Raw genomic sequence first — 25,488 nt, 5'->3', positions numbered from 1 at the left:
ACATGGTGGCCGCACACCTATAATCCCAGCTAACTGGGAGGCTGAGGCTGGAGAATCACTTGAACCCAGGAAGCAGAGGTTGCAGTGAGCCGAGATGAGGCCACTGTACTCCAGCCTAGGTGACAGGGTGAGACCCTGTTTCACAAACAAAACAAAGCAAAAATTTAAAAAAAAAAAAACACGCTCAACATCATTAGACATTAGAAAAATGCAAATTCAAGTCACAATGAGATAATATGACACACTTATTAGAATGGCTAAAATCAAAACACCAAGCACGCCAAGTGTTAGGAAGGGCACAGAGCACAATTAAACCCTTATGCTCTGCTGATGGGAACGTAAAATGGTACTACCACTTTGGAAGAGACTGCCAGTGTCTTAAAAAGGTAAACACACACCTGACATGTGATCCAGCCACTCTACTCCTAGGTATTTACCCAAGAGACATGAAAGCATATGTCCACACAAGGATCTGTACACAAATGTTCCCAGGAGCTTTATCTGTAATAGCCCAAAACTGAAAACAACCCAAATGTTCATCCACAGGTGAATGAATAAACATGAATAAATTTCTAATTATCCTGAATAAAGGAAGACACAAAGCCTGGGCATGGTGGCTCATGCCTGTAATCCCAGCACTTTGGGAGGCTGAGGTGGTCAGGAGGCAGAACAGCTTGAGGCCAGGAACTTGAGACCAGCCTGGGCAACATAATGAGACCCTTTCTTTACAGGAAAAAAAAAAAAAAAAAAGATGATTTAAAAAAAGAGTACATACTGTACGATTGCATTTTTTGATGGGCGCAGTGGCTCACGCCGTAATCCTAGCACTTTGGGAGGCCGAGGCAGGCGGATCACCTGAGGTCGAGAGTTTGAGAGCAGCCTGACCAACATGGAGAAACCCTGTCTCTACTAAAAATATAAAAAAATAGCCAGGAGTGGTGGCGCATGCCTGCAATCCCAGCTACTCAGGAGGCTGAGGCAAGAGAATCGCTTGAACCCGGGAGGCGGAGGTTGAAGTGAGCCGAGATTGTGTCACTACACTCCAGCCTAGGCAACAAGAGCAAAACTCCATCTCAAAAAAAAACAAAAACAAAAATTAGCTAGGCATGGTGGTGCACACATGTAGTCCCAGCTACTTGGGAGGCTGAGGCAGGAGAATTGCTTGAACCCGGGAGGTGGAGGTTGCAGTGAGCTGACATTGTGCCACAGCACTCCAGACTAGAGACAGAGTGAGACTCCATCTAAAAAAACCTACTTGAAGGTTTAGGGGAAAAAAACATCCCATTTGATCAAGCTCCAAAGTCTGGCATTCTTCATCTGAATCTTATTAGACCGCTTGTTATGTGACCTTAGGCAGGTGAACAACCTTTGACTCTCTTTCCTTATCTTGATTTAATGTAAAAAGGTTAAATAAGATCACTCTCAAAAAAGGGCAGGGAAGGCAAAACCCAAAGGAAGATACACGATGGATAGGAAATGAGATTCTTATGTTCCCTAAAGAAACGATGAGTTAAGAAAAAGATTGAGACCTCCTGCCTTAGCCCACGCTCAGAATCTGCCCACAGCCCAAAGAGTGGTAGGAATGTGTCTCCTGGGCCGGACACTAACGTGAAACCCTCTCTCCCTAAACTCCTGGCTTGCTAACAAAAGATGTGGGTGGTATCTAAGGCATCAAAGTAACTGACTTTGACAATTCTGAAAAATTCAACATGGAAACCACTTAAACAGAGAAATCAGAGATGAGAGAAGTGGCATACCCGGCTTTCCCAAACCAGTTGCCCATAACAGCAACCACACAGGGCCAACCGGTGGACTGCAGCAGGCCGTTCACAATCCACAGGCAGCAGTACAGCCACGTGTTGTAGAAATGCAGCCATTCTGTGAGCGCGCCAAAGACAAAGACCTTGGAGAGGAGGAAACAGAAGGGATATGTAACAATTTCAGTGGATGCCACTCTCCACGCTTGCGTCAGAGTAGAGACCACGTGATACACTCACACAGCCAGTGCCTGTAAGTCATGTGGTCCTTCTCACAGCGGCAATGAGGCGGCGGCCACCCAATCACTGCCCACCAGAGAGGAGGAGATGCCAAAGACATCCAACTGACATCTTCAAGGCTAAAAAGTGAATTCCTCATTTTTACCTCATTTTACATCTATTTCCATCTCCTCACCCTCAGACTGTGCATGTGGAGGGAACAGCAACCTCCAGAGGGCCACTGTGAGGACAGAATGAGCCCAGGGAGGCCACCCTCCCGGAACAGTGCCAGGCGCCGCTCTGGGCAGAGGCATAGGGTGAGTGCTAGCCAGTGTTATGGCTGCAGCTCCTGAGTTAATCAACGAAAGCGAAACCTATCGAACTTGTGATCTGCTGAATCATTTAGCAGCTTTCATCAAGTGGTTGCTTTTTTCCAGGCATTTTGTTAAAGTGGGCACTTTATCTATAGTCAAACTCTATTTTGAGAATACTCTGCATGATTAAAAAATAGTATGTAGAATATTGTCTGGTTCCAGTAATAAGACATTCTGGAATAAGCAAAACTGTAAGAACAGAAAAATGAGCAGGGGTTGCCAGGGGCTGGAGAAAGGAGGGGCAGTCATGAAACTACTCATTTGTCGAAAGTCTGCACAATATGCTTAAACAGGGCAAGCTCATGTACATACTGCGGTTTTTAAAAAATATATAAAAAGCAAAAAAGTATGTATACAGGTTTCAAAACCGTATGTTTATATGTGTGGGTGAGCAACTCATAAATAAATAAAGTGCTTCCATCTCTAAAATTTCAAGGGGAAAAAAAGGTTTTATTTACACTCAAATGACAAACACTGAAAAACAACAGTAGGCCAGGTACAGGGGCTTGTGCCTATAATTCCAGTGTTTTGGGAGGCTAAGGAGCGAGGATCACTTGAGGCCAGGAGTTCAAGGACCAACCTGGGCAACACAGTGAGACCCCATGTCTAAAAAATTTAAAAATTAGCTGAGCATGATGGCACACACCTACAGTCCCAGCTACTTGGGAGGACTGCTTGAGCCTAGGAGTTCAAGGCTGCAGGGTCACACCGCTGCACTCCAGCCTGGGCAGCAAAGCAAGATCTTATCTCTAAAAAAAAATCATCATAATAAAGTAGGGTCTAATTAAACTCCATGGTTTCATTTAATCAACAAAAATTCCTGACTAGAAGTTAGTAAGCAATGACGATTGATCAGATTTAGAGGCCAGTATGGAGGCCAGGCGCAGTGGCTCACACCTGTAATCCCAGCACTTTGGGAAGCTGGGGAGGGTAGATCATCTGAGGTCAGGAGTTTGAGATTAGCCTGGCAAACATGGTGAAACCCCAACTCTACTAAAAATACAAAAATTAGATGTGCATGGTGGCACACACCTGTAGTTCCAGCTACTCAGGAGGCTGAGGCAGGAGAATCGCTTGAACCCGGGAGGCGGAGGTTGCAGTCAGCCAAGATAGCACCACTGCACTCCAGCCTAGCAACAGAGCGAGACTCTGCCTCAAAAAGAAAAAAAAAACAATCAATCAGATATGGATCCTGCCCTACACAGCACTTGTTTCAAGTGCCTCACATACAGGAACTCGCAGTCCTCACTGCCACCCAGTGAGAGGTAATATGCATATCTCCATCTCAAGCTCACAGAAATCATAAGCTAGGAAACCACAGAAGAGAGACAGAAACCCAGGCTGTCCTGGTCTAGGGAATCTGTGATTTTAACCACTGCACACCCGCCCTAAGGGAAAGCAAGACTGAAAGAAATAACTAGGCTAAGCAGAGGACTGTTTCAAGTGCCTACAAAGAAACAGGCACGGGAGCTCAGAAGAGGGAATGACATTCTCAAAGAGGTGTCCTTTGGCCAATGCTTTAAGGAGACAGTGAGTTGGACTATGGAGAGCTGAAAAGGGTACCATCCAAGGCAGGCAGAACAGCAGGAACAAAAGCACCGAGACAGAGAGGAGGATGCTAGGGGCCTGGAAAGCAGTCCGGTGTGTCTGGAGCAAAGGGATGAAGCAGAGTCACAATTATGATGGGAAGGCAGGCTGGGGCCAGGGTCTAGTGAATGCCAGGCCATTTATTCAGACTACTGATTAACTCTGCTGGCGCCCGAGGGACAACAAAGAAACCCGATTAGAATCTTACTTTAAAAAGACTCATCTGGCCAGGCGCAGTGACTCATGCCTGTAATCCCAGCACTTTGGGAGGCTGAGGCGGGAGGATCACTTGAGGTCAGGAGACCAGCCTGGCCAACATGGTGAAACCCTGTCTCTACTAAAAATACAAAAATTAGCCAGGTAGTGACACGCACCTATAGTCCCAGCTACTCAGGAGGCTGCGCAGGAGAATGAATTGCTTGAACCCGAGGTAAAGGTTGCAGTGAGCTGAGATCACACCACTGCACTCCAACCTGGGGTGATAGAGCAAGACTCCGTCACACACACAAAAAAGACTCATCTAAGTGAAAAGGCAAATGAGGGATTCAAACAATGAGGATTAATCTTACTATTCTATTCTACAGAGAATTAAAGGGAGTACTTGGATTCTAAAATACCTGACCAAAATAGTAGTAATAGTAAGACCTTTTCAACTTACCACTAATGCAGAAGAGCACATGCCGAAAGACAGAACCCATCGTAAATTCAACCGATCCCCAACGATGCCACTGATGAAAAGGCCCTAAAAATAAAGCATTTTATTTTACAGCTCTAAATGATAACACAGAATGAAAAAGTAACATGCACTGCAAAGAAAATGAGACAAACACAGATATTATTTAAAACTCTTATTCACATGCCTAGACTAGCTGTCTATGGGAGTTTCACAAATGTTTCAAGAAATGGCAGTGGGCTGGATGATAGGGTCAGCAATAAAGTAAAATTTAAAAGTTATGAAAATAAAAGGAAGAAAAGATTAAAAAAAAAAAAAAGAAACGGCAGTAGAATTCTGCATCCTCTGCCACACACACACCAAAATTTAGGGCAAACTTTGGTTTTACTTGATTCCCTAACTGGAAAAGAAATAAATAAATAAGAATGACTCTAATAAAACAAGCACACAAATCTACTTCATTTTCTAGACTACATTAACCCCTACCATCAGGTGTAAGCTCTCCCTCAGGGATTCCTCTTAGCCATCTGCACTCTGGGTTAACATGTGTTACCCCACACCCTGCAGTTTCAGCTCCAATCTTGTAAAAAGTAGAACAGAAGCTTCCAGGGCACACTACCTGCCTGTTTAATCTGACCCTTGGTTTCACGACATCCCAAGGCAGGGAGAATAGGAAGGCAGAGACAATAATTAGCTGGAGACAGGTTCTGCCTTCTGCTCTACTCTCACTGAGTGGCAGGAATTAAAATGCTGAGATCATGGCAGGAAGTGAGACTGAAGACCTTAAGGGCAGCACATTTTAGGTTTCTTCCATCAATATATAAAATATCTTAACTTAAAACCTAAATTCAGTTAGGACCAGGTGTTTCTAATAAATTGACTATCTCTACATTAGAAAAACTTGGCTGGGCATGGTGTCTCAAGCCTGTAATCCTAGCACTTTGGGAGGTGGGAGAATGGCTTGAGGCCAACAGTTCAAGACCAACCTGGCCAATACAGCAAGAACCCATCTCTAAAAAAAAAAAAAAAAAATCGGCCGAGCACAGTGGCTCACGCCTGTAATCCCAGCACTTTGGGAGGCCAAGGCGGGCAGATCACTTGAGGTCAGGAGTTCGAGACCAGCCTGACCAACATGGTGAAACCCTATGTCTATTAAAAATACAAAAATTAGCCAGGCATGGTAGCAGGTGCCTGTAATCCCAGCCTACTCAGGAGGCCGAGGCAGGAGAATTGCTTGAACCCAGGAGACGGAGGTTGTAGTGAGCCAAGATCATGCCATTACACTCCAGCCTGGGTGACAGAGTAAGACTCTGTCTCAAAAAAATAAATAAATAAAAATAATTAACCAAGTGAACATTTAGAAATTACTTCAGAACTTTCACCCAGTATTTCACATTGCCTGGACATTGAGAATTAAAAGGCGTTTTTAATAAGGCACACTTAAAGACAGAAAGTAAGACCCTGGGGAGAAAAGGAAGGTTCCTCTCACAGTCCACTTTCCAGCTGCTGCTACCATTGGCGCGCCACAACTCTAATGTGGCAGCCACCACAGCGTTCCTAAAGCCAGCCAGAGATGCCAGCTGAGTTACTCCTCGCCACCGTGGAATGTCTCCCAGGATGCTACAGATCCCACCACCCCACCTTCCTTTTTTTCTTTTTTTGAAAAGGAGTCTCATTTTGTCGTCCAGGCTGGAACGCAATAGCACAATCTCAGCTCACTGCAATCTCCGCCTCCCGGGTTCAAGCAATTCTCCTGCCTCAGCCTCCTGAGTAGCTGGGACTACAGGCACCCACATCCAACTAATTTTTGTATTTTTATTAGAAACAGGGTTTCTCCACGTTGGCCAGGATGGTCTCGAACTCCTGACCTCAAGTCATCTACCTGCCTCGGCCTCGAAAAGTGCTGGGATTACAGGCATAGCCACCACACCCAGCCCCACCTTCCTTACCACTCCACCCCAGCCACCTGACCCATTCCTCACCCATCTCTGAGGACTGGAAGCCCTAGGGCTCAGTCTTCACACCTCTTCCCTGCCCTCACCTTTTCTCTTGATCACTTCATGCAGCCTCGTAGTTTTCATCTATAAATCATCCATAGGCCAAGGACTCCAAAAACTTGTATCTCCAGCCTGAACCTACACCTTCAACTCCAGACTCAATGACCAAGCGTCTGCTCTTTACCATCCGAGCAGTAGTGGTCAAATGTAACACATCCAAAAGTGAGTCCTCAAAGCACTCTGCCATGACACTTCCACCCTTGAGGTATTCTTGACACTTCTCTTATATTCCACATTCAAGAGGGAAAAAACATATTGGCTTTACCTCCAAAACACCACTAAAATCGACTTCCCCCAACCTCTGTTACTGCTACGCTGGACCCAAGCCACCATCATCCTTCACCTCAAAAGAACTCAGCTCCCAGAGCAGCAACGGCGCCTGTCCAAACCTAAGTCAGATCTTGCCACTGCTCTGCACAAAACCTTGCAGTAGCTCCCATCTCACTCAAGATGAAAGCCAAAGGCCCGACAAAGGCACCAAAGCCCTACAGATCTGAGCCCTGCCATGTCTCTGGCCTCACTTCTTACAGCTCTGATCCAAGCACACTGACCTCACTCACCTGCTCAGGTCTTCACTCAAATGCCTGCTGCCTCCTAAGGTCTCCCGGCTGTGCTACGTAAAATTACAACCTCACCCAGACCTCTTTAGTCCCCTTTTTCTGCTTTATTTTTCTCCATTGCACTTATCACCTTCAAATATACTCTGTAATTTATTTATAGCATTTGGTTACTGTCTGTCTCCCGTAGCTCCACACCCAAGAATATAGGCTCTATAAAGGCAGGGCATTTTTGTGTTGTTCAGGATAAATTCCCATTGACCTATGCTAGATGCGCAATAAATACCTGTCGAACGAATGAATAAATGAATGAATGGGAAGAACAAAAAAATACAAACTTCAGAAATACTGAACTCTGCCTCAGTCAGCAAATTCAAAATCCCTTACAAATTTTCTAAGGCTCAGAGTCATTTCCTTTTACATTTTTCTTTACCTTTAAACCCTAGAGTTCCAAAACTTACCACAGCATAGGAGAAGAGGAAAATGGTATCCAGGGTTCCGAGGAAAAGAGTCGCTTTCTCTGAACTGGGGAACAAATGGTTGTGGCTCCAGATCTACAGTAAGACACAGGAACAGGTCAGCCCTGTGGGATCTGCTAGGGTTTTCTGTTTCTCAAAGCCCCTTCACAAATACTGCCAAAACACCAGTCATGCTCAAGACTAACTTTTACTTCTGATGCATTTAGAAATAACTAGTACCTATTTTTTTGCTTTTATTATTTGTATTTGACACATAATAATTGTACATATTGAGGGAGTACAGTGTGATATTTCAACATATATTCAATGTGAATGATCAAATTGGGGCAATTAACCTATCACCTCCAACATGTACCACTGGAATGCTCCAACGTTAGTGACTAAGTCAATTGAGTGAGACAGTGGGACAGTAAGTTTAAAAGCAGACATTTAGAAGAAATAAATTCTGATTATAATCTTTGTGTTTGGCAGAATTCAATATCCAATCAATTAGCAATTATGTCTATCATCTAGGGCCATAGCACCCTGAAAGCTCGCAATCTCAACTGATATAGAAAGTTAAGTGGGGTCAGGCCTGCTTAGTACTTGGATGGGAGAAATTATGTCTAACTCCATCCAAGGAAACATTTTACAGCACTCTTCAAAAATAATTTCCTAAGCTCATTGGTTGCCTAGGGCTGAGGAAAGCAAGAAGGGGTGACTAAAAAGAGGTGCAAGAGAATCTGGGCGGTGATGTTCTATATCTTGACTGGGAATAGTTAGAACACTATATGTGTTTGTCAAAACTTGTAGAACTATACACTAAAAAGGTAATTAAAAATCACATCTTAATTTTTAAAATGAAAAGAAAGGCCGGACGCGGTGGCTCACGCCTATAATCCCAGCACTTTGGGAGGCCGAGGCGGGTGGATCACGAGGTCAAGAGATTGAGACCATAGTGGTCAACAAGGTGAAACCCCATCTCTACTAAAAATACAAAAATTAGCTGGGCATGGTGGCACGTGCCTGTAGTCCCAGCTACTTGGGAGGCTGAGGCAGGAGAATTGCTTGAACCCAGGAGGCGGAGGTTGTGGTGAGCCGAGATCGCGCCATTGCATTCCAGTCTGGGTAACAACAGCAAAACTCCGTCTCAAAAAAAATAAAATAGCCGGGCGTGATGGCTCAAGCCTGTAATCCCAGCACTTTGGGAGGCCGAGGTGGGTGGATCACGAGGTCAAGAGATCGAGACCACCCTGGTCAACACGGTGAAACCCCGTCTCTACTAATATTAAAAAAAAAAAAAAATTAGCTGGGCATGGTGGCGCGTGCCTGTAATCCCAGCTACTCAGGAGGCTGAGGCAGGAGAATTGCCTGAACCCAGGAGGCGGAGGTTGCGGTGAGCCGAGATCGTGCCATTGCACTCCAGCCTGGGTAATGAGCGAAACTCCATCTCAAAAAAAATAAATAAATAAAAATAAAAAATAAATAAAATAAAATAAAATGAAAAGAAGTATCTTTCATTAACTACTTCAATCAAATCACAATGTCTTGCCAACTTTATTATCCTTCTAGTCTGGTACTCAGAAAACTTAACTCTAGTCCTAAGTATTTGTTGCCCTTAAGAGGCCATTTATCCCAATACTTCTCAACTTCTTCGTAGGCACATATAGAAAACAATCTTTGTACAACACACTGGGGTGAACTGAAGAAGCTGTTAAAGGTCAGAGTTGATTAGCCTGGGAATATCTACCAGCCTAAAATCAGAAGGAGGCCATCCCAAGCCCCACCTAGCAACCCCAGGAGCTTAGGGAAAGGGTATCACAGCCCATCTACAACCCATTCACGACAAAGCAGCTGCGCGGCTCTCACAACTCCTCAGTGGCCAGTTGACAGAACCCTGAAACAAGTTAGGTTCTATTTGTTTTTTGGTTTTTTTTTTTTTTTGAGATGGGGTCTCACTCTGTCACCCAGGCTGGAGTGCAGTGGCATGATTTTGGCTCACTGCAATTTCCACCTCCTGGGTTCAAGCGATTCTCCTGCCTCAGCCTCCTGAGTAGCTGAAATTACAGGTATGTGCCACCATGCACAGATAATTTTTGTATTTTTAGTAGAGACGTGGTTTTGCCACGTTAGCCATGCTGGTCTTGAAATCCTGGCCTCAAGTGTTCTGCCCATCTCCGCCTCCCAAACTGCTAGGATTACAGGCGTGAGCCACTGCGCCCAGCAGACAGTTATGTTCTTTCTAACTGCAAAATGCCATGTATGATTCTGTAGGCAATGTTTATATTCTTCAGCTGTGTTTAAATGGATCCAGTTTTTTTCATTCCTTTAGGATAAGAACCAAGTCTTACATATACAGTGAAAAGAACTCATGGTTATTTTGTCAATATCTTTTGTAATGAATTAAATAATGTCCATGCATTTTCTCTTTTAAAGATGAGCAGGATATATGAAACCAGGCCGTGAGAGGAACCACTGAAGCAACTGGAAATATAAATTTATACTGAGAAAGAGAGACAAGAGGATCTGTGAGAAGTTTTCCTCAACTTTTTCAAGGGTCATCAGTGGAAAAAAGATCTGAGTTAGTTTATAGAACTGTCAAAAATGTAACAGGCTGCTTCACAGTGTAGTGAATTTCCCCTGCAACAGACATTCCTGAGGGAAACAGGAAGGTAATTTCTCAAAGATATAGAAGGGATTCTTCAACAGGATGGGAGATAGACCAGATCATAGCCCTCCAACTGGGGTCCATGGAACTCAGGGAGACAGAGAGGCCTCCAGAGCCTTGCTCCAAGGGGGTCTGCAAGGTTAAAATTATTTGCACCACACTAAAATGTGATTTATCCTTTCCACTTTGTTCCCTTCTGCACTGACAGTGCAAGAGCAGTGGAGAGAAACTGCCGTGCCTTCGCATAAACCAAGGCAGTAATGCCAAAGAGCACTAATGATCACTGCACTGCTGACTGCAACATGCTTACAGAAAAAAACAAAAAAAAATTTTTAAAAGCCAATGTCGGACCAGAGTGGAGGCTCATGCCTGTAATCCTAGCACTTTGGGAGGCCGAGGTGGGCAGATCATGAGGTCAAGAGATCGAGACCATCCTGGTTGTCATGGTGAAACCCCATCTCAACTAAAAATACAAAACTTAGCTGGGCATGGTGGCGTTTGCCTGTAATTCCAGCTACTCAGGAGGCTGAGGCAAGAGAATCGCTTAAACCTGGGAGGCAGAGGTTGCAGTGAGCCGAGTTCGTGCCACTGCACTCCAGCCTGGCAACAGAGTGAGACTCTGTCGCAAAAAAGAAAAGGCGGGGTGCAGTGGTTCACACTCTCAAAAAAAAAAAAATTAAATTTTTGAAGACTATTAAAGAGAAAAATCACAATCAGCAATTTTAAAGAAACATCATTTTTTTTTTTTTTTTTTGAGACAGTCTCGCTCTGCCGCCCAGGCTGGAGTGCAATGGCGCGATCTCGGCTCATTGCAACCTCTGCCTCCCAGGTTCAAGTGATTCTCCTGCCTCAGCCTCCTGAGTAGCTAGGATAACAGGCACATATCACCAACCTCCGTTACTTTTTGTATTTTTAGTAGAGAAAGAGTTTCACCATGTTGGCCAGGATGGTCTCAAACTCCTGACCTCATGATCTGCCCGCCTCGGCTTCCCAAAGTGCTGAGATAACAGGCATGAGCCACACCACACCCGGCACATCTTTTTTATTTTTAATCCATGTCAGGTGGGTAATGTGTCCACATTCTAACAAGGTTCTAGGGTGGCACATCTCACACTTACATATGAATACCCAATAATCCAGTTTATGAACCACAAAAGAATCAAAGAAATATATCTTTAACAAAAAATAAAATCCCCAAATCATAGATAATAAAGTGTGATTTTGGGCCAGACACGGTGGCTCATGCCTGTAATCCCAGCACTTCTGGAGGCCAAGGCAGGCAGACCACGAGGTCAGGAGTTCAAGACCACCCTGACCAACATGGTGAAACACCATCTCTACTAAAAATACAAAAACATTAGTCTGGTGTGGTGGTGCATGCCTGCAACCCCAGCTACTCAGGAGGCAGAGGCAGGAGAATCACTTGAACCCAGAAGGCAGAGGTTGCAGTGAGCCAAGATCACATCACTGCACTCTAGCCTAGGTGACAGAGCAAGATTCCATGTCAAATAAATAAATAGTGATTCCAAAGCACCAGAACTCATTTCTAAGTGGCTTCCAGCACCAATCTGGTTACTTTAATGTCACCTCATACATATTGTGATGACGCATTCTACTGAAGATGAGAAAGCAGTGCAGGCTCGCACAGCTGACATCAAACAGTATTTTCAGCAATGCCAGTTTTGGGCCCTAAATGTCTTCATTTAGAGTTATACGTTGCCACATTTTCCCTGCAACCACAGTCTTTCATCCTTGTGTGCGCACCAGGCGCATCAGGACCCATGATTAAGCCCTTGTGGGTACACGCACCAGTGTGAGCTACAGACAGGGACCTTAAGCAGCTGCTCAGAGTTGTAGGTTTGGGAGCTGCGGTGGCTCAGGCCAGTTGTCCTGGCACTTGAGGAGGTGAGGGTACACGTACGAGGCCAGCCTGGGCAACATAGAAACCTCTCATCCATTAAAAAAAAAAAAAAAGTTGTAGGTTTTCTTCACTCCTCCAAGAAGTTACCAAAAACTCCCTGCAGGTGTGGCTTTTGCAAGAATTAACAGATTTTTAAACAGCTTTTTTCTGTTTCACTGCCAGAATTTAGCTGAAATATACTTTTTGACTGTCAACTTAAGTGGAAACCAAAACCAAACCAAAACCAAAAGAACAAACTAGAACAAACAGACAGATTCAGAAAACAGGATAAGAGAAAAAGGCCTAGAGAAGAAAGTTAACTTCAATAACATAGCTCAGATCAGGATGACTATACCACTTGGTTAGAAATGTTCCAAGTATTCATAATGAACCATCCATGTTAAATGAAAGTCATCGGCACAACTAAGTCAACATGCTAAATGTGATTCATCCTGGTCTGAGCATATGTTTGATGTGAATTTATCTGCCTGAAAGTACTGGAGGGTTTTCTGGTGTTGTGCTGGGGGCAGTATATAAGCTACTACACTTGCTAGATGTCAAGGTACTTCCTGTGCACACACTAAAGTTCCCTGTGTAAGTTTCCTAGGTGAGAATGTTTATAATGGAATAAGAGCTATGCAGGGGGACAGGGGAGGCTCCCTAACACGGAAGGGCTTCTTCAAAGTGGTGAGCAGAGGATGGTCGACAGGCCAACTTACGCACGAGGTTCTTTGCACAAGGCAAGTAGAACATGTTTATGTGGGACTCTACCACATAGCTGTGCATAAGGTTGAGATGGAATGTCCAAAGACACTACTTTTTTGAGACAGGGTCTTGCTCTGTCACCCAGGCTGGAGTGCAGTGGCACAAACATGGCTCACTGCAGCCTTGACCTCCAGAGACCAAGTGATCCTCCCACTTTAGCCTCCTAAGGAGCTGGGAGTACAAATATGTGCCACCACGCCCAGTGAATTTTTTTTTTTTTTTTTTTTTTTGAGACAGAGTCTCACTCTGTCACCCAGGCTGGAGTGCAATGGCGCAATCTCGGCTCACTGCAACCTCCGCCTCCCGGGTTCAAGCCATTCTCCTGCCTCAGCCTCCCAAGAAGCTGGAACTACAGGCATGCGCCACCATACCCAGCTAATTTTTGTATTTGTAGGAGAGACAGAGTGTCGCCACGTTGGCCAGGCTGGTCTTGAACTCCTGACCTCAAGTGATCTGCCCACCTAGGCCTCCCAAAGTGGTTTTTTTATTTTTTCATTTTTGTTGTGAAGCTGGTTTCTCTATGTTGCCCAGACTGGTCTCAAACTTCTGGGGTCAAGCAATCCTCCTCCCTAGGCCTCTCAAAATGGTGGGATTACAGGCCTGAGACCTTGCATCTGACCCAAGACACTTTAAATACTGCTTCCTTCTCCTAAAGATAATTTTAGATTCTCTAGCACTATTCTCATAAAAGAACTACAAATTTTTATTACAGTTTTTAGCTGAGTTGTTCTCAAATATTAGATCTAATGATTATCTATTATCTAATATAGACATAGATTTTGGTTTTTTTCCCCCATTCATTTTACTAATCATTTTCTTGACAGAGAAAGAACTAAAAATGTAAATATGAAACAAAATAGCTTTTGGGCAGGCAAACCTTTACAACTCATCTTTCTTTTTATTATTATTATACTTTAAGTTCTGAGATACATGTGCAGAACGTGATTTTATGTTCTGATGTTTCCTTACTGTTTCCAATGTTTGCCCACGTCAGTGGTTCCATTATAAGTTCTAAAGGTAACAGAGACTGTGTCTGCTGAATTCTTTTTGTAAAACACCCAACCAAGCTATGTATAAAAATAAAAGCTATAAAAAGCTTTTTGTCCACCTCTTGAGCCAAGAATTTTCAATTATAAAAAAAAATAAATTTTTCTTTAAAAGTACTTTTTAGGATTCTATTTAAAGCACTTAAGGAGTTTTTCTCTGGCCATGCATGGTGGCTCATGCCTGTAACCTCAGCACTTTGGGAGGCCAAGGTGGGTGGATCACAAGGTCAGGAGTTCAAGACCAACCTGACCAATATAGTGAAACCCCATCTCTACTAAAAATACAAAAATTAGCCAGGTATGGTGGCACACACCTGTAGTCCCAGCTACTCAGGAGGCTGAGGCAGGAGAATCACGAACTTGGGAGGCAGAGGTTACAGTGAGCCGAGATCGTACCACTGCACTCCAGCCTAGGCAACAGAGACTCCATACCAAAAAAAAAAAAGAAAGAAAGAAATGTTTTTTCTGTTTAATTTTCCAACTTTTTAAAAACTTTTGGAGACAGAGTCTTGCCATGTTGCCCACGCTGGTCTCAAACTCCTGGGCTCAAGCAGTCCTCCCGCCTTGGTCTCCCAAAGCACTAAGATTACAGGTGTGAACCACCACACCTGGCTGGAAATGTTTAAAAATATATATATAAGTAAAATATTTTTTAGCTGGGCATGGTGGCACACACCTGTAGTCCCAGCTACTCAGGAGGCTGAGGCAAGAGGATGATTTGAGCCCAGGAGTTCAAGTACGGCCTGGGCAACATAGCAACAGCTCCATCTCTTAAAATATAATGTAAAAAAAAAGACAGAACAAAAATTTTTTTAATTAAAAATTAATGAGAGGCTGGGCACGGTGGCTCAAGCCTGTAATCCCAGCACTTTGGGAGGCTGAGGCAGGTGGATCACAAGGTCAAAAGATCGAGACCATCCTGGTCAACACGGTGAAACCCCGTCTCTACTAATACAAAAAAAAAAATTAGCTGGGCATGGTGGCGCGTACCTGTAATCCCAGCTACTCAGGAGGCTGAGGCAGGAGAATTGCCTGAACCCAGGAGGCGGAGGTTGCGGTGAGCCGAGATCGCGCCATTGCACTCCAGCCTGGGTAACAAGAGCGAAACTCCATCTCAAAAAAAAAAAAAAAAATTAACAAGAGAGGCCTCTGGGAAGTTTGGCCTGGCCTCCTCCCGACTTCACACCATGCCAGCCTCTTCCCTTTGCTGAGTTTACCTTGCATCCTCTCACTGGAATAAATCACAGCCACACGTACTCTATGTTGAGCCCTCCTAGTTAATCACCAAACTGGGGATGGTCTTGGGAAACCCCAATCCAGTTAACTTAAAAATAAAGGCAGCCTTAGGCAGTAAAACTGGAAATCTAGTGCCTAAATCAAATCCTATTTTTCTATATACTGTTCAGGATGCACCTGAAATTCCTCATTTGGTGTGCAGTGTAACTAAACTACAGCTGAAGAAGCCAGGAATGTTTTGCCTCAACAGAAACTTAGGGAGACAGGGGGGAATTTTCTTCAGAGTTGAATAAAAATTTAAGCATCCACCTCACACAACAGCGAGTTTCTTCTGCCTAGAACTACTGAAGCAGAAGCTGGATGGTTATCTTTCAAGAATAATAAAGAAAGGTTCCATCCTGGGAGGTTAGGGTGCATAACTGCTCTAAGGCCACTCCCATCTTTAAGATTTATTATTCTGGTCCCAGCACTTTGAGAGGCCAAATAGGGTGGATCACTAAGTCAAGAGATCAAGACCATCCTGGCCAACATGGTGAAACCCCATCTCTACTAAAAATACAACACTTAGCTGGGCGTGGTGGCGAGTGCCTGTAGTCCCAGCTACTCGGGAGGCTGAGGCAGGAGAATTGCTTGAACTCGGGAGGCGGAGGTTGCAGTGAACCAAGAGTACACCATTGCACTCCAGCCTGAGAGACAGAGCGAGACTCCATCTCAAAAAAAAGCATTAAACATGCTAAGACTATTAAAAGGATATCTATTAATGCCACAGAAGTAGAACTTGAGAAATGTGGTCAAGCTTGAGTGAAATGGATATGTGTGCTAAGAAACGGGACTGTTAAAGATGGCATCTCTGTGTCAGTCATCAAAGAAGCTGCTTGGTCCATAATGAAAATAAGGAACCGGGATACATAAGCCCTGACTTTAAGGCATGAAAGCAAGATACAAACAAATGTAACAGGCTGGGCGCAGTGGCTCACACCTGTAATCCTAACACTTTAGGAGGCCAAGGCAGGAAGACTGCTTAAGCCCAGGAGCTCAAGACCAGCCTGAGCAACCCGGCAAACCCTGTCTCTACAAAAAAATTAAAATTAAAAAAAAAGAAATACCAAGACATGCCGGGCGCGGTGGCTCACGCCTGTAATCCTAGCACTTTGGGAGGCCGAGGCGGGTGGATCACGAGGTCAAGAGATCAAGACCATCCTGGTCAACATGGTGAAACCCCATCTCTACTAAAAACACAAAAAATTAGCTGGGCATGGTGGCGCGTGCCTGTAGTCCCAGCTACTCAGGAGGCTGAGGCAGGAGAATTGCCTGAACCCAGGAGGCGGAGGTTGCATTGCACTCCTGCCTGGGTAACAAGATAAAAACTCCGTCTAAAAAATAAATAAATAAAATACCAAGACATTACAATATGCAATACAAAGAGTACAAGAGTTTAGTGAAGGGAAAAATTAGAAGTTGGGAAAAATCTTGATTGAAAACATAGCATTTTAGCCAGGCATGATGGCTCATGTTATAATCCCAGCACTTTGGGAGGTCAAGGTGGGTGGATTGCTTGAGCTCAGGGGTTCAAGACCAGCCTGGGCAACACGGTGAAACCCCACCTCTACAAGAAAAAAAAAAAAAAGATTAGCCAAGCATGGTGGTGTGCACCTGTAGTCCCAGCTACTCAGGGGGCTGAGGTGGAGGTAGAGGTTGCAGAGGTGCTTTCTGAGAGATCGTGCCACTGCACTCCAGCCTGGGTGACAGAGAGAGACCCTGTTTCAAAAAAAAAGTGGCATTTTATCTTGACACAAAGAGAAAGGCAAACTTTAGACAGGTGGAAAAGGACAAAAGGGCACATAAAAGATAATGTGCAAGGCCAGGCACAGTGGCTCACGCCTGTAATCCCAGTACTCTGGGAGGCTGGGGTGGGCGGATCACTTGAGTTCAGGAGCTTGAGACTAGACTGACCAACATAGGGAAACCCCATCTCTATTAAAAATACAAATATTAGGCCAGACGCGGTGGCTCATGCCTGTAATCCCAGCACTTTGAGAGGCCAAGGTGGGTGGATCACGAGGTCAAGAGATCGAGACCATCCTGGCCAACATGGTGAAACCTTGTCTCTACTAAAACTTACAAAAATTAGCTGGGCATGGTGGCGCACACCTGTAGTCCCAGCTACACGGGAGGCTGAGGCAGGAGAATTGCTTAAACCTGAGAGGCAGAAGGAGCAGTGAGCCGAGATCGCACCACTGCACTCCAGCCTGGTGACAGAGCGAGACTCCGTCTCAAAAAAAAAAAAAAAATTACAAATATTAGCCAGGCATTGTGGCACATGCCTGTGATCCCAGCTACTCAGGAGGCTGAGGCAGGAGAACCGCTTGAACCCAGGAGGCGGAGGTTGCAGTGAGCCGAGATCGCACCATTGCACTCCAGCCTGGGCAACAAGAGCGAAACTCCGTCTCACAAACAAAAAAACGGATAATGTACAAAATCTCAAAGACAGAAAGGAACACAGCACTAATTAAAGCTAATGTAAAAACAGCCTTATCAGAAGGTGTGATTTTAAAACAGTTAGAAATAAGCCAGCTGCAGAAGTAAAATGGGCCTGAGTTGGACCAGGCTTTGAAATTAGTAAAATAGTCTGGCTCTTACGTGATAGGAAACAGTGAGCTATTTCAGAGTCTTAGGCAAGTAAAAGATGCAAAAAAGAACTTAAGAAGAATCTAGGGTGGGTACGGTCTTCTTCAATCCATCCCAGCACTCTGTTCTTCTTACCTCCACAGGCAGCTCAACTGACGTGTTAAAAGCACTTGGGGTCCACTGCTCGGAGATACTGACTTTGACATTGCTAAATGTTTTTCGTGAAGCATGGAGCAACGAATAACTACAAAATAGAATACAGATGAATGAACAGCAAAAAGAAACAGCATTCAATAAAATCACATGTCTAAGTCCATTTCTTTTATTTTATTCTATTTTATTTTATTTTATTTTGGGGGCAGCCCCCTGAACCAAAATAGATTCAGAGAGACTCTCTCAATTTTATTTATTTTTACTTGTTGAGACAGGATCCTGCTCTGTCACTCAAGCTGGAGTGCAGTTATAATCACAGCTCACTAGCCTAGACCTCCAGGGCTCAAGCAAGCCTCCCACCCCAGCCTGGGTAGCTGGGATTACAGGTGCACTCTATCATACCCAGTGTGCCTGTAATCTTAGCTACTAGGCTAGGACTACGACAATTTCTGTATGTTTTATAGACACAGAATCTTGCTATGTTGCCCAGGATGGTCTCAAACTCCTGGGCTCAAGAGATCCTCCTTGGCCTCCCAAATAGCTGGGATTACAGGCATGAGCCACCAAACAGGGTGTTTATTCAATTTTAGAATTCTTCTTCTTTTTTTTTTTTTTCTTTTGAGACAGAGTCTTGCTCTGTCGCCCAGGCTGGAGTGCAGTGGCGAGATGTCAGCTCACTGCAACTTCCACCTCCTGAGTTCAAGCCAGTTCTCCTGCCTCAGCCTCCCAAGTAGCTGGGATTACAGGCATGTGCCACCACATGTGGCTGATTTGTGCATTTTCAGTAGAGGCAGGTTTCACCAAGTTGGCCAGGCTGTTCTCAAACTCCTACCCTCAGGTGACGCCCCCACCTCAGCCTCCCAAAGTGCTGGGATTACAAGCATGAGCCACCATGCCTGACCAAGAATTCTTCTCTTTAAAAAAAAAAGGATGAACCAAGCATGGTAGCTCACACCTGTAACCCCAGCACTTTGGGAGGCTGAGGCGGGAGGACTGCTTGAGCCCAGGAGTTCGAGACCAGCCTGGACAACATAAGAAGACCTCATCTCTACAAATAATAATAATTTTTAAAAAGCCAGGCATGGTGGCTCATGCTTCTGGTCCCAGCTACTCAACAGGCTGAGGCAGGTAGATCATTTGATCCCGGGAGTTTGAGGCTACAGTGAACCATGAGCACACCACTGCACTCCAACCTGGGTGACAGGGTGAGATCCCATCTCAAATAAATAAATAAATAAATAAATAAATAAATATTTCTGGTGCCTTTCATAAAGATTAATAACAAACAAAATCTTCTCAGCAGAAATATCTAAAATGTTGAGTGACAGGGTCACTTGCAGCATGCCCCAACACCCAATGGCCTGATGTATGCTATGTTACTAACAGAACCGCTTAGGGCCGCCAAATCACAAGCATGGATGATTTCTTCAGTCACACTGACAAGTCACACAAGCGCTACTAAGACAGGTTCCTTACGATTGCCTCTATCATCTTTACTGCTCTAGGAGGCACGGGACTTCTCTCCAAACAGGGTGATAAAAAGAAGTGAGACATGTTTATTTTTTTTTAAAAAAAGTACAAAAGTAATACAAAGAAAAAAAAAAACAGATCAGGGTTTCTCCCTCCACACTATTGATATTTGGAGCCAAAATGCTCTTTGTTGTGGAGATCTGTCCTGTACATGGGAGGATGCTTAGTAGCATCCCTGGTCTCCCCTCCCCGATTGTGACAACCAAAACTGTCTCAGACACTGCCAAATGTCCTCGGGAGGGCAAAATAGCCCTCAAGAACTACTGTGTTAGAGCTATCAAGACAAAAATAGAAGGAAAAACTAATCTATTTCACCACAACTGTATGCCCATCAATGCATTTGACACTTGCCATGCAGTTATCTCCCTCAAAAGAAAAAGAAAAAACACAATCGGGAGAGCAGCTTTAGCTTTAGTAATGTGCTTACCTGAAGAAGGTGAGCAGGAACACTACGACGTGATGATGGCTGAACCGGGACAGCAGAGATCCTCGCTGAAAAACATTTGGCCAGGCCATGTTCTTCCTGACCTCCCTTCTCACCTTTGACCTTAAAGTTTGGAGAGTGAGTGATTTACATCATTTCTTCTTTCTGGAAAGATGAAACACGTTATGGACATTATTAAACATAGGCAGATTATCCAAAAACTGAATTATTTAGATTTATAGTCACCATATAATCAGGCCTTGTGAGAAAAATCTCATGACCTAGTTGATACCAGAAAATTGGATTAATAATTATGTTAAAGCGATTAGGTAGTCTTTAAAAAAAAAAAATCTTGGAGAACAGATTATATCTTAATAGAAAGAGCTCATAAAAACTGGTAAGAAAATCACTCACTCTTTTTTTTTTTTTTTTTTAAGACGGGGTTTCACCATATTTGTCAGGCTGGTCTTGAACTCCTGACCTCAGGTGATACGCCCACCTCAGCCTCCCAAAGAGCTGAGATTACAGGTGTGAGCCGCCACGCCCAGCTGAAAATCACTCACTCTTATAGAAAAAATGAGCAAAGGAAATAAACAGACAACTCAGAAGAAATGAAATGTCTTAAACTTAAGAAATAAAATTTTTAAAATTTCTTAAACTTAAGAAATAAAAGTTCAATCCTACTAGTAATATTAGAAATGTAATTGGACAGGCACAGTGGCTCACGCCTCTAATCCCAGCAGTTTGGGAAGCCAAGGAGGGCAGATGGCTTGAGGTCAGGTGTTCGAGACCAGCCTGGCTAACATGGTGAAACCTCGCCTATACCAAAAATATTTTTAAAATTAGCCGGGCCTGGTGGTAGAAGCCTGTAATCCCAGCTACTCAGGAGGCTAAGGCAGAAGAATCTCTTGAATCCAGGAGGCAGAGGTTGCAGTTGAGCCGAGATCACACCACTGCACTCCAACCTGGATAACAGGGCAAGACTCCGTCTCAAATAAAATAAAATAAATGGTTGGGCACAGTGGCTCACGCCTGTAATCCCAGCACTTTGGAAGGCCTAAGCGGGCAGATCATGAGGTCAAGAGATCGAGACCATCCTGACCAACATGGTGAAACCCCATCTCTACTAAAAAATTAAAAAACTCGCTGGGTATGGTGGTGCACGCCTGTAATCCCAGCTACTCAGAAGGCTGAGGCACGAGAATTGCTTGAACCCAGGAGACAGAGGTTGCAGTGAGCCAAGATCATCCCTCTGTATCGAGCCTGGCAACAGAGTGAGACTCTGTCTCAAAAAAAAAAGAAAAAGAAATGTAATTAAGGCAAGAAAACGTTTACATAGTTAAAAAAGATTGTGCTCAATGCAGCTTAGAGTATAATGGTTCCTGAACTCCCATATGCTACTGAAAGAAGTAAAAATGAGTATAATATTACAGGAGGACAATCCAGCCATGTTCATCAAGAGCATTTGACACAAAAATTCAATTTCTGGGCTGCTCTACCTATGGAGTAGCCACCCTTTTATTCCTTTACTTTTGAATAAACTTGCTTTCACTTAAAAAAATGAATTTCCAGGGATCTATTCCTTTAAAAAATGCAAGACGTATTTAGACCTACAAGCAAAAGTGCTCAAGGATTTTTTCTTTTTTTTATTTAATTTCCTTATAGCTCATGTGAGCTCGAGGATATTTTTAATACTAAAAGAAAGAAGGAGCTGGGCACAATGGCTCACACCTGTAGTCCTCCAACTACTGGAGATGCTGAGGCAGGAGGATCCCTTGAGTCCAGGAGTTCGAGGTTACAGTGAGCTATGATCATGCCACTGCAATCGACCCTGGGCAACAAAGTGAGACCCCCTGACTCTAAACAAAACAAAACAAAATGATTAAATACAATGTTCTAAATGATCTTCTATCGCCTTGAGGTGAGGTCCCACTCCAAGACTCTGGGCAAGTTGCCTAACCCCTATCTGCCCCCTGAGTATCCCCCCAAAATGAAAAAGTTTGTGTCAGTCAAAGGAACAGAGAAAGAGGTTAGGCCACTGCTTGGCATCTCCTTCCACTACTTCCGGTAGCTCTTTAAATTTTTTCTTTCTGAGACAGGGTCTCACCTGTCGCCCAGGCTAGAGTGCAGAGGCACGATCTTGACTCACTGCAACCTCCGCTTCCCGGGCTCAAGCGATTCTCCAGCCTCTGCCTCCTGAGTAGCTGGGACTACAAGCATGAGCCACCATGCCTCACTAATTATTGTATTTTTGTAGAAACATGGTTTCGTCACGTTGCCCAGGCCGGTCTCGAACTCCTGAGCTCAAAGATATCTGCCCACCTTGGCCTCCAAAAGTGCTGGGATTACAGGCATGAGCCACCGTGCCCAGCCCCAGTGCCTTTTCATTTGAGTGTAGTCTCTAAAAGCAGCACCCATGCTCTGACATCCAAGAACAATTAAGCATAAAGTAAGCAGCTAAACTTAATGACTCCAGTTAGGAGTCTCCAGAACCAATCTAAATATACGATAATAGAGGAATTAAATAAATTATGGCATGTCCAAATGGCTAAATCATTTATAATCATTTGCCATGAAGTAAAAGACTTTGTAATGACATGAGAAAATGTCAGGTGCAAAGAAGTGGGAGCTGGTTATAAATCTAATCAACTCAACTGTGTTTATATAATGTATACAAATAAATAGAGAATCTATCAGTTCTCTCTGGGTAGTGAAATGATGGATAATTTTGATTTTCTTCTAAATACTTTCTTAAAAAGCCTACAACAAACATTTATGTAATTTTTATAATGGAAGGCAAACACCCACAGCGTTAGAAAAGTACTGTAAGTTAGGCCGGGTATGGTGGCTCATGCCTGTAATCCCCGTACTTTGGGAGGCCAAGGCAGGAGAATCACTTCAGCCTAAGAGTTTGAGAACAGCCTGTGCTGTAGAATGAGATCCCACCTCTACAAAAACTAAAAATAAAAAATAGCCAAGCGTGGTAGTTCACATCTGTGGTCCAGATACTCAGGAGGCTGAGGCAGGAGGATCGCTCGAGCCCAGGGGTTCAAAGGGGCAGTGAGCTATGATCATATCACTGCACTCCAGTCTATACAACAGAGTAAGACCTTGCCTGCCTCCCAGCACCAAAAAATGTAACGTAATTTATCCGCATATACAGGGAAAAAAATCCACAAAATGGCTTGTAGGATAAATATACAACAGTAGTCAAGGTAGGGAACGCATTCAAGAGCTCCCAATACTATAGAGAGAGCCACAGGGCTTAGCTCTCAGATCTATGTTCACTGGAACTGTTACACTACTTACTTTCACTAGCCACAGCTCAATAGATACACCCAAACCTTAAAGTCTAAGAGACCCAGCAGAAAGGCCATTCTTGCAACTTGTAGACAAAAGAAACAAAGTTGAGGTGTTTACAACTATGTACACATTACAGTTGTTTTCCTTCCTAGCTGTTAGCCCTTAGACCAGTCATGCTCTGTAACCCACAAGTGGTCATCCATAAAATGGCTTATCTCACTTGAGAGTTGTAAGGCTAAAAGTAACAATGTATTTGATGTATTCAGATAATGATTTTAGCCACTGATCTGCCAAGGATCAATTCCAAATCAGTAGAATTTTACTAATTTCATTTTAAAGTCATTCTTCTTGGAAAATGTCAATAAAATTATGTGCAGAGTAAGACTATAAAATTCCACTCATAAAATGTAAATAAACTTTCTGTCTCTAATTCCAGGAAGTTACAAAAACAAGAGCTACTAGTGTTATGACTAAATTTACTTCTATCTTAAAAATTAAACATGAAACCCAAGTGGAAAAACTCAAAGCTTTAATCATTCTCTATGAATCGTAGCTCTTTGAACTGGACACCTTCACACCTCAAAACACTGTAGTATGTACTCCAGGAAAGGGCGTGGAATATGAAATGCAAAACTGTATCACGTAAAATCATAATTCTAAAAATAAATGCTCCAATAGATTGAGATTACAGCACATTGGCAATAGAGTTACATAATCTAGGGCTGTATGGTTATATCAATAGCTTTAAATAACTACCAAAATAAATCCAAACATTTGGATTTAGTTTCTAAATAGACCATCTTTTCCTAAGCTACAATGATTGAGGAGAAAAGCCTTAATAAGTACATTGGAAAAGTGACTTTTTTTTTTTTCCCTGAGACAGAGTTTGGCTCTGTCGCCCAGGCTGGAATGCAATAGCACAATCTCAGCTCACTGTAATCTCCCGGGTTCAGGAGATTCTCCCGCCTCAGCCTCCCTAGTAGTGGGGATTATAGGTGCCCACCACCATGCCCAGCTAATTTTTGTATTTTTAGTAGAGATGGGGTTTCACCATGTTGGTCAGGCTGGTCTCGAACTCCTGACCTCAGATGATCCGCCCACCTTGGCCTCCCAAAGTGCTGGGATCACAGGCATGAGCCACCATGCCCAGCCTTATTTATTTATTTTTTAGGACAGGGTTTCACTATGTCAACCAGACTGGAGCACAGTGGCACAACCTCAGCTCACTGCAGCCTTGATCTCTCAGGCTCAAGCAATCCTTTGGGAACACAGGCGCACACACCACCACATCCAGCTAATTTTTTGTATTTTTTTTGTAGAGTCAGGGTTTTGGCATGTTGTCCAGGCTGGTCTTGAATTCCTGGCCTCAAACAACCTGTCCACCTCAGCCTTCCAAAGTCCTGGGGCTTCAGGCGTGAGCCACCTGACCAAGGAAAACAGTCTTTTTTTTTTTTTTTTTTCAATGAATGAGAGGTTCTCATATTGCCCTGCTTGGCATTGAACTCATAGCCTCGCCTCCTCAAACGCCAGGACATCTGGCCGGAGCCACCGCGGCTCCCAAAAAACAGTCTTACACCTTCACCTACTGTGGGCATAATGGTATTTAAGAGAAATGCTATAACATCTGGTCCTATGCAATTACAATAATAATAATAATACCTTGCACATGTATCCTATATCTATCACATAAGTGATTTCCAACCATCCATGAGCTCAGGGACCCTGGGGTGTACAGGAGTTTTTGTCAAGTCTGAGTCCATCAAGCACATCCTACTTTCTGGAGAATGCTCTCTTTACCACTCTAAATACACACCGAACAAATGTGTAACATTTTTCAAGTATATGTAAATGCTGTTATAATTAATAAAACCCAATTTCAAAACCAAATTTCATTCAGTGTTTCTGAATTCATTGCAGCTTGTCATTTAGTATTTTCTCAATGAGTGATCTTTTTTTTTAAATCCTACAACAACCAGTATTCCTAGGCAGTGTCCCACCCAAGCACTAACCAGGCCCCACCATACTTAGCTTCCAAAGTCCGACAAGACTGGCCATGTTCAGGGTGTTACAGAGGTATGACTGGAGACGCGCTATCAATGAATACTTAATACACAATTATCAAATGACAGTTGACAGCAACAAGAATTTTAACA

The 25,488-nt window shown here is 43.7% G+C and overlaps 1 protein-coding gene and 1 non-coding gene across 4 annotated transcripts in view; both read right to left on the bottom strand.

The window, feature by feature from the left end:
- SLC37A3 (solute carrier family 37 member 3) overlaps positions 1-25,488 on the bottom strand; it is a 58,960-nt gene that overhangs the window by 21,375 nt on the left and 12,097 nt on the right. For 2 of the 3 annotated variants that reach the window (XM_064372878.1, XM_064372886.1), the window contains exons 2-6: positions 20,036-20,197; positions 18,061-18,169; positions 7,686-7,778; positions 4,596-4,679; positions 1,758-1,903 (exon numbers count right to left, since the gene is read on the bottom strand). In XM_064372878.1, coding sequence (XP_064228948.1) covers positions 1,758-1,903; positions 4,596-4,679; positions 7,686-7,778; positions 18,061-18,169; positions 20,036-20,124 — 521 coding nt within the window. In that variant the 5' untranslated portion in view covers positions 20,125-20,197. Of the gene's footprint in view, positions 1-1,757; positions 1,904-4,595; positions 4,680-7,685; positions 7,779-18,060; positions 18,170-20,035; positions 20,198-21,179; positions 21,531-25,488 lie in introns of those variants that run through there. The other variant, XM_064372883.1, reaches the window with a different exon arrangement.
- On the bottom strand, positions 11,407-11,510 carry LOC135274542 (small nucleolar RNA U13). Its single transcript, XR_010342343.1, has one exon. It is a non-coding gene; the product is annotated as a small nucleolar RNA U13 (small nucleolar RNA).

This window comes from Aotus nancymaae, unplaced genomic scaffold (assembly GCF_030222135.1).
Source record: "Aotus nancymaae isolate 86718 unplaced genomic scaffold, 86718_ANA_hifiasm-v0.15.2.pri h1tg000002l, whole genome shotgun sequence".
Taxonomy (NCBI): domain Eukaryota; kingdom Metazoa; phylum Chordata; class Mammalia; order Primates; family Aotidae; genus Aotus; species Aotus nancymaae.
The sequence above is the reverse complement of the archived record's forward strand: the minus strand, read 5'-3'. Positions and strand labels throughout refer to the sequence as shown.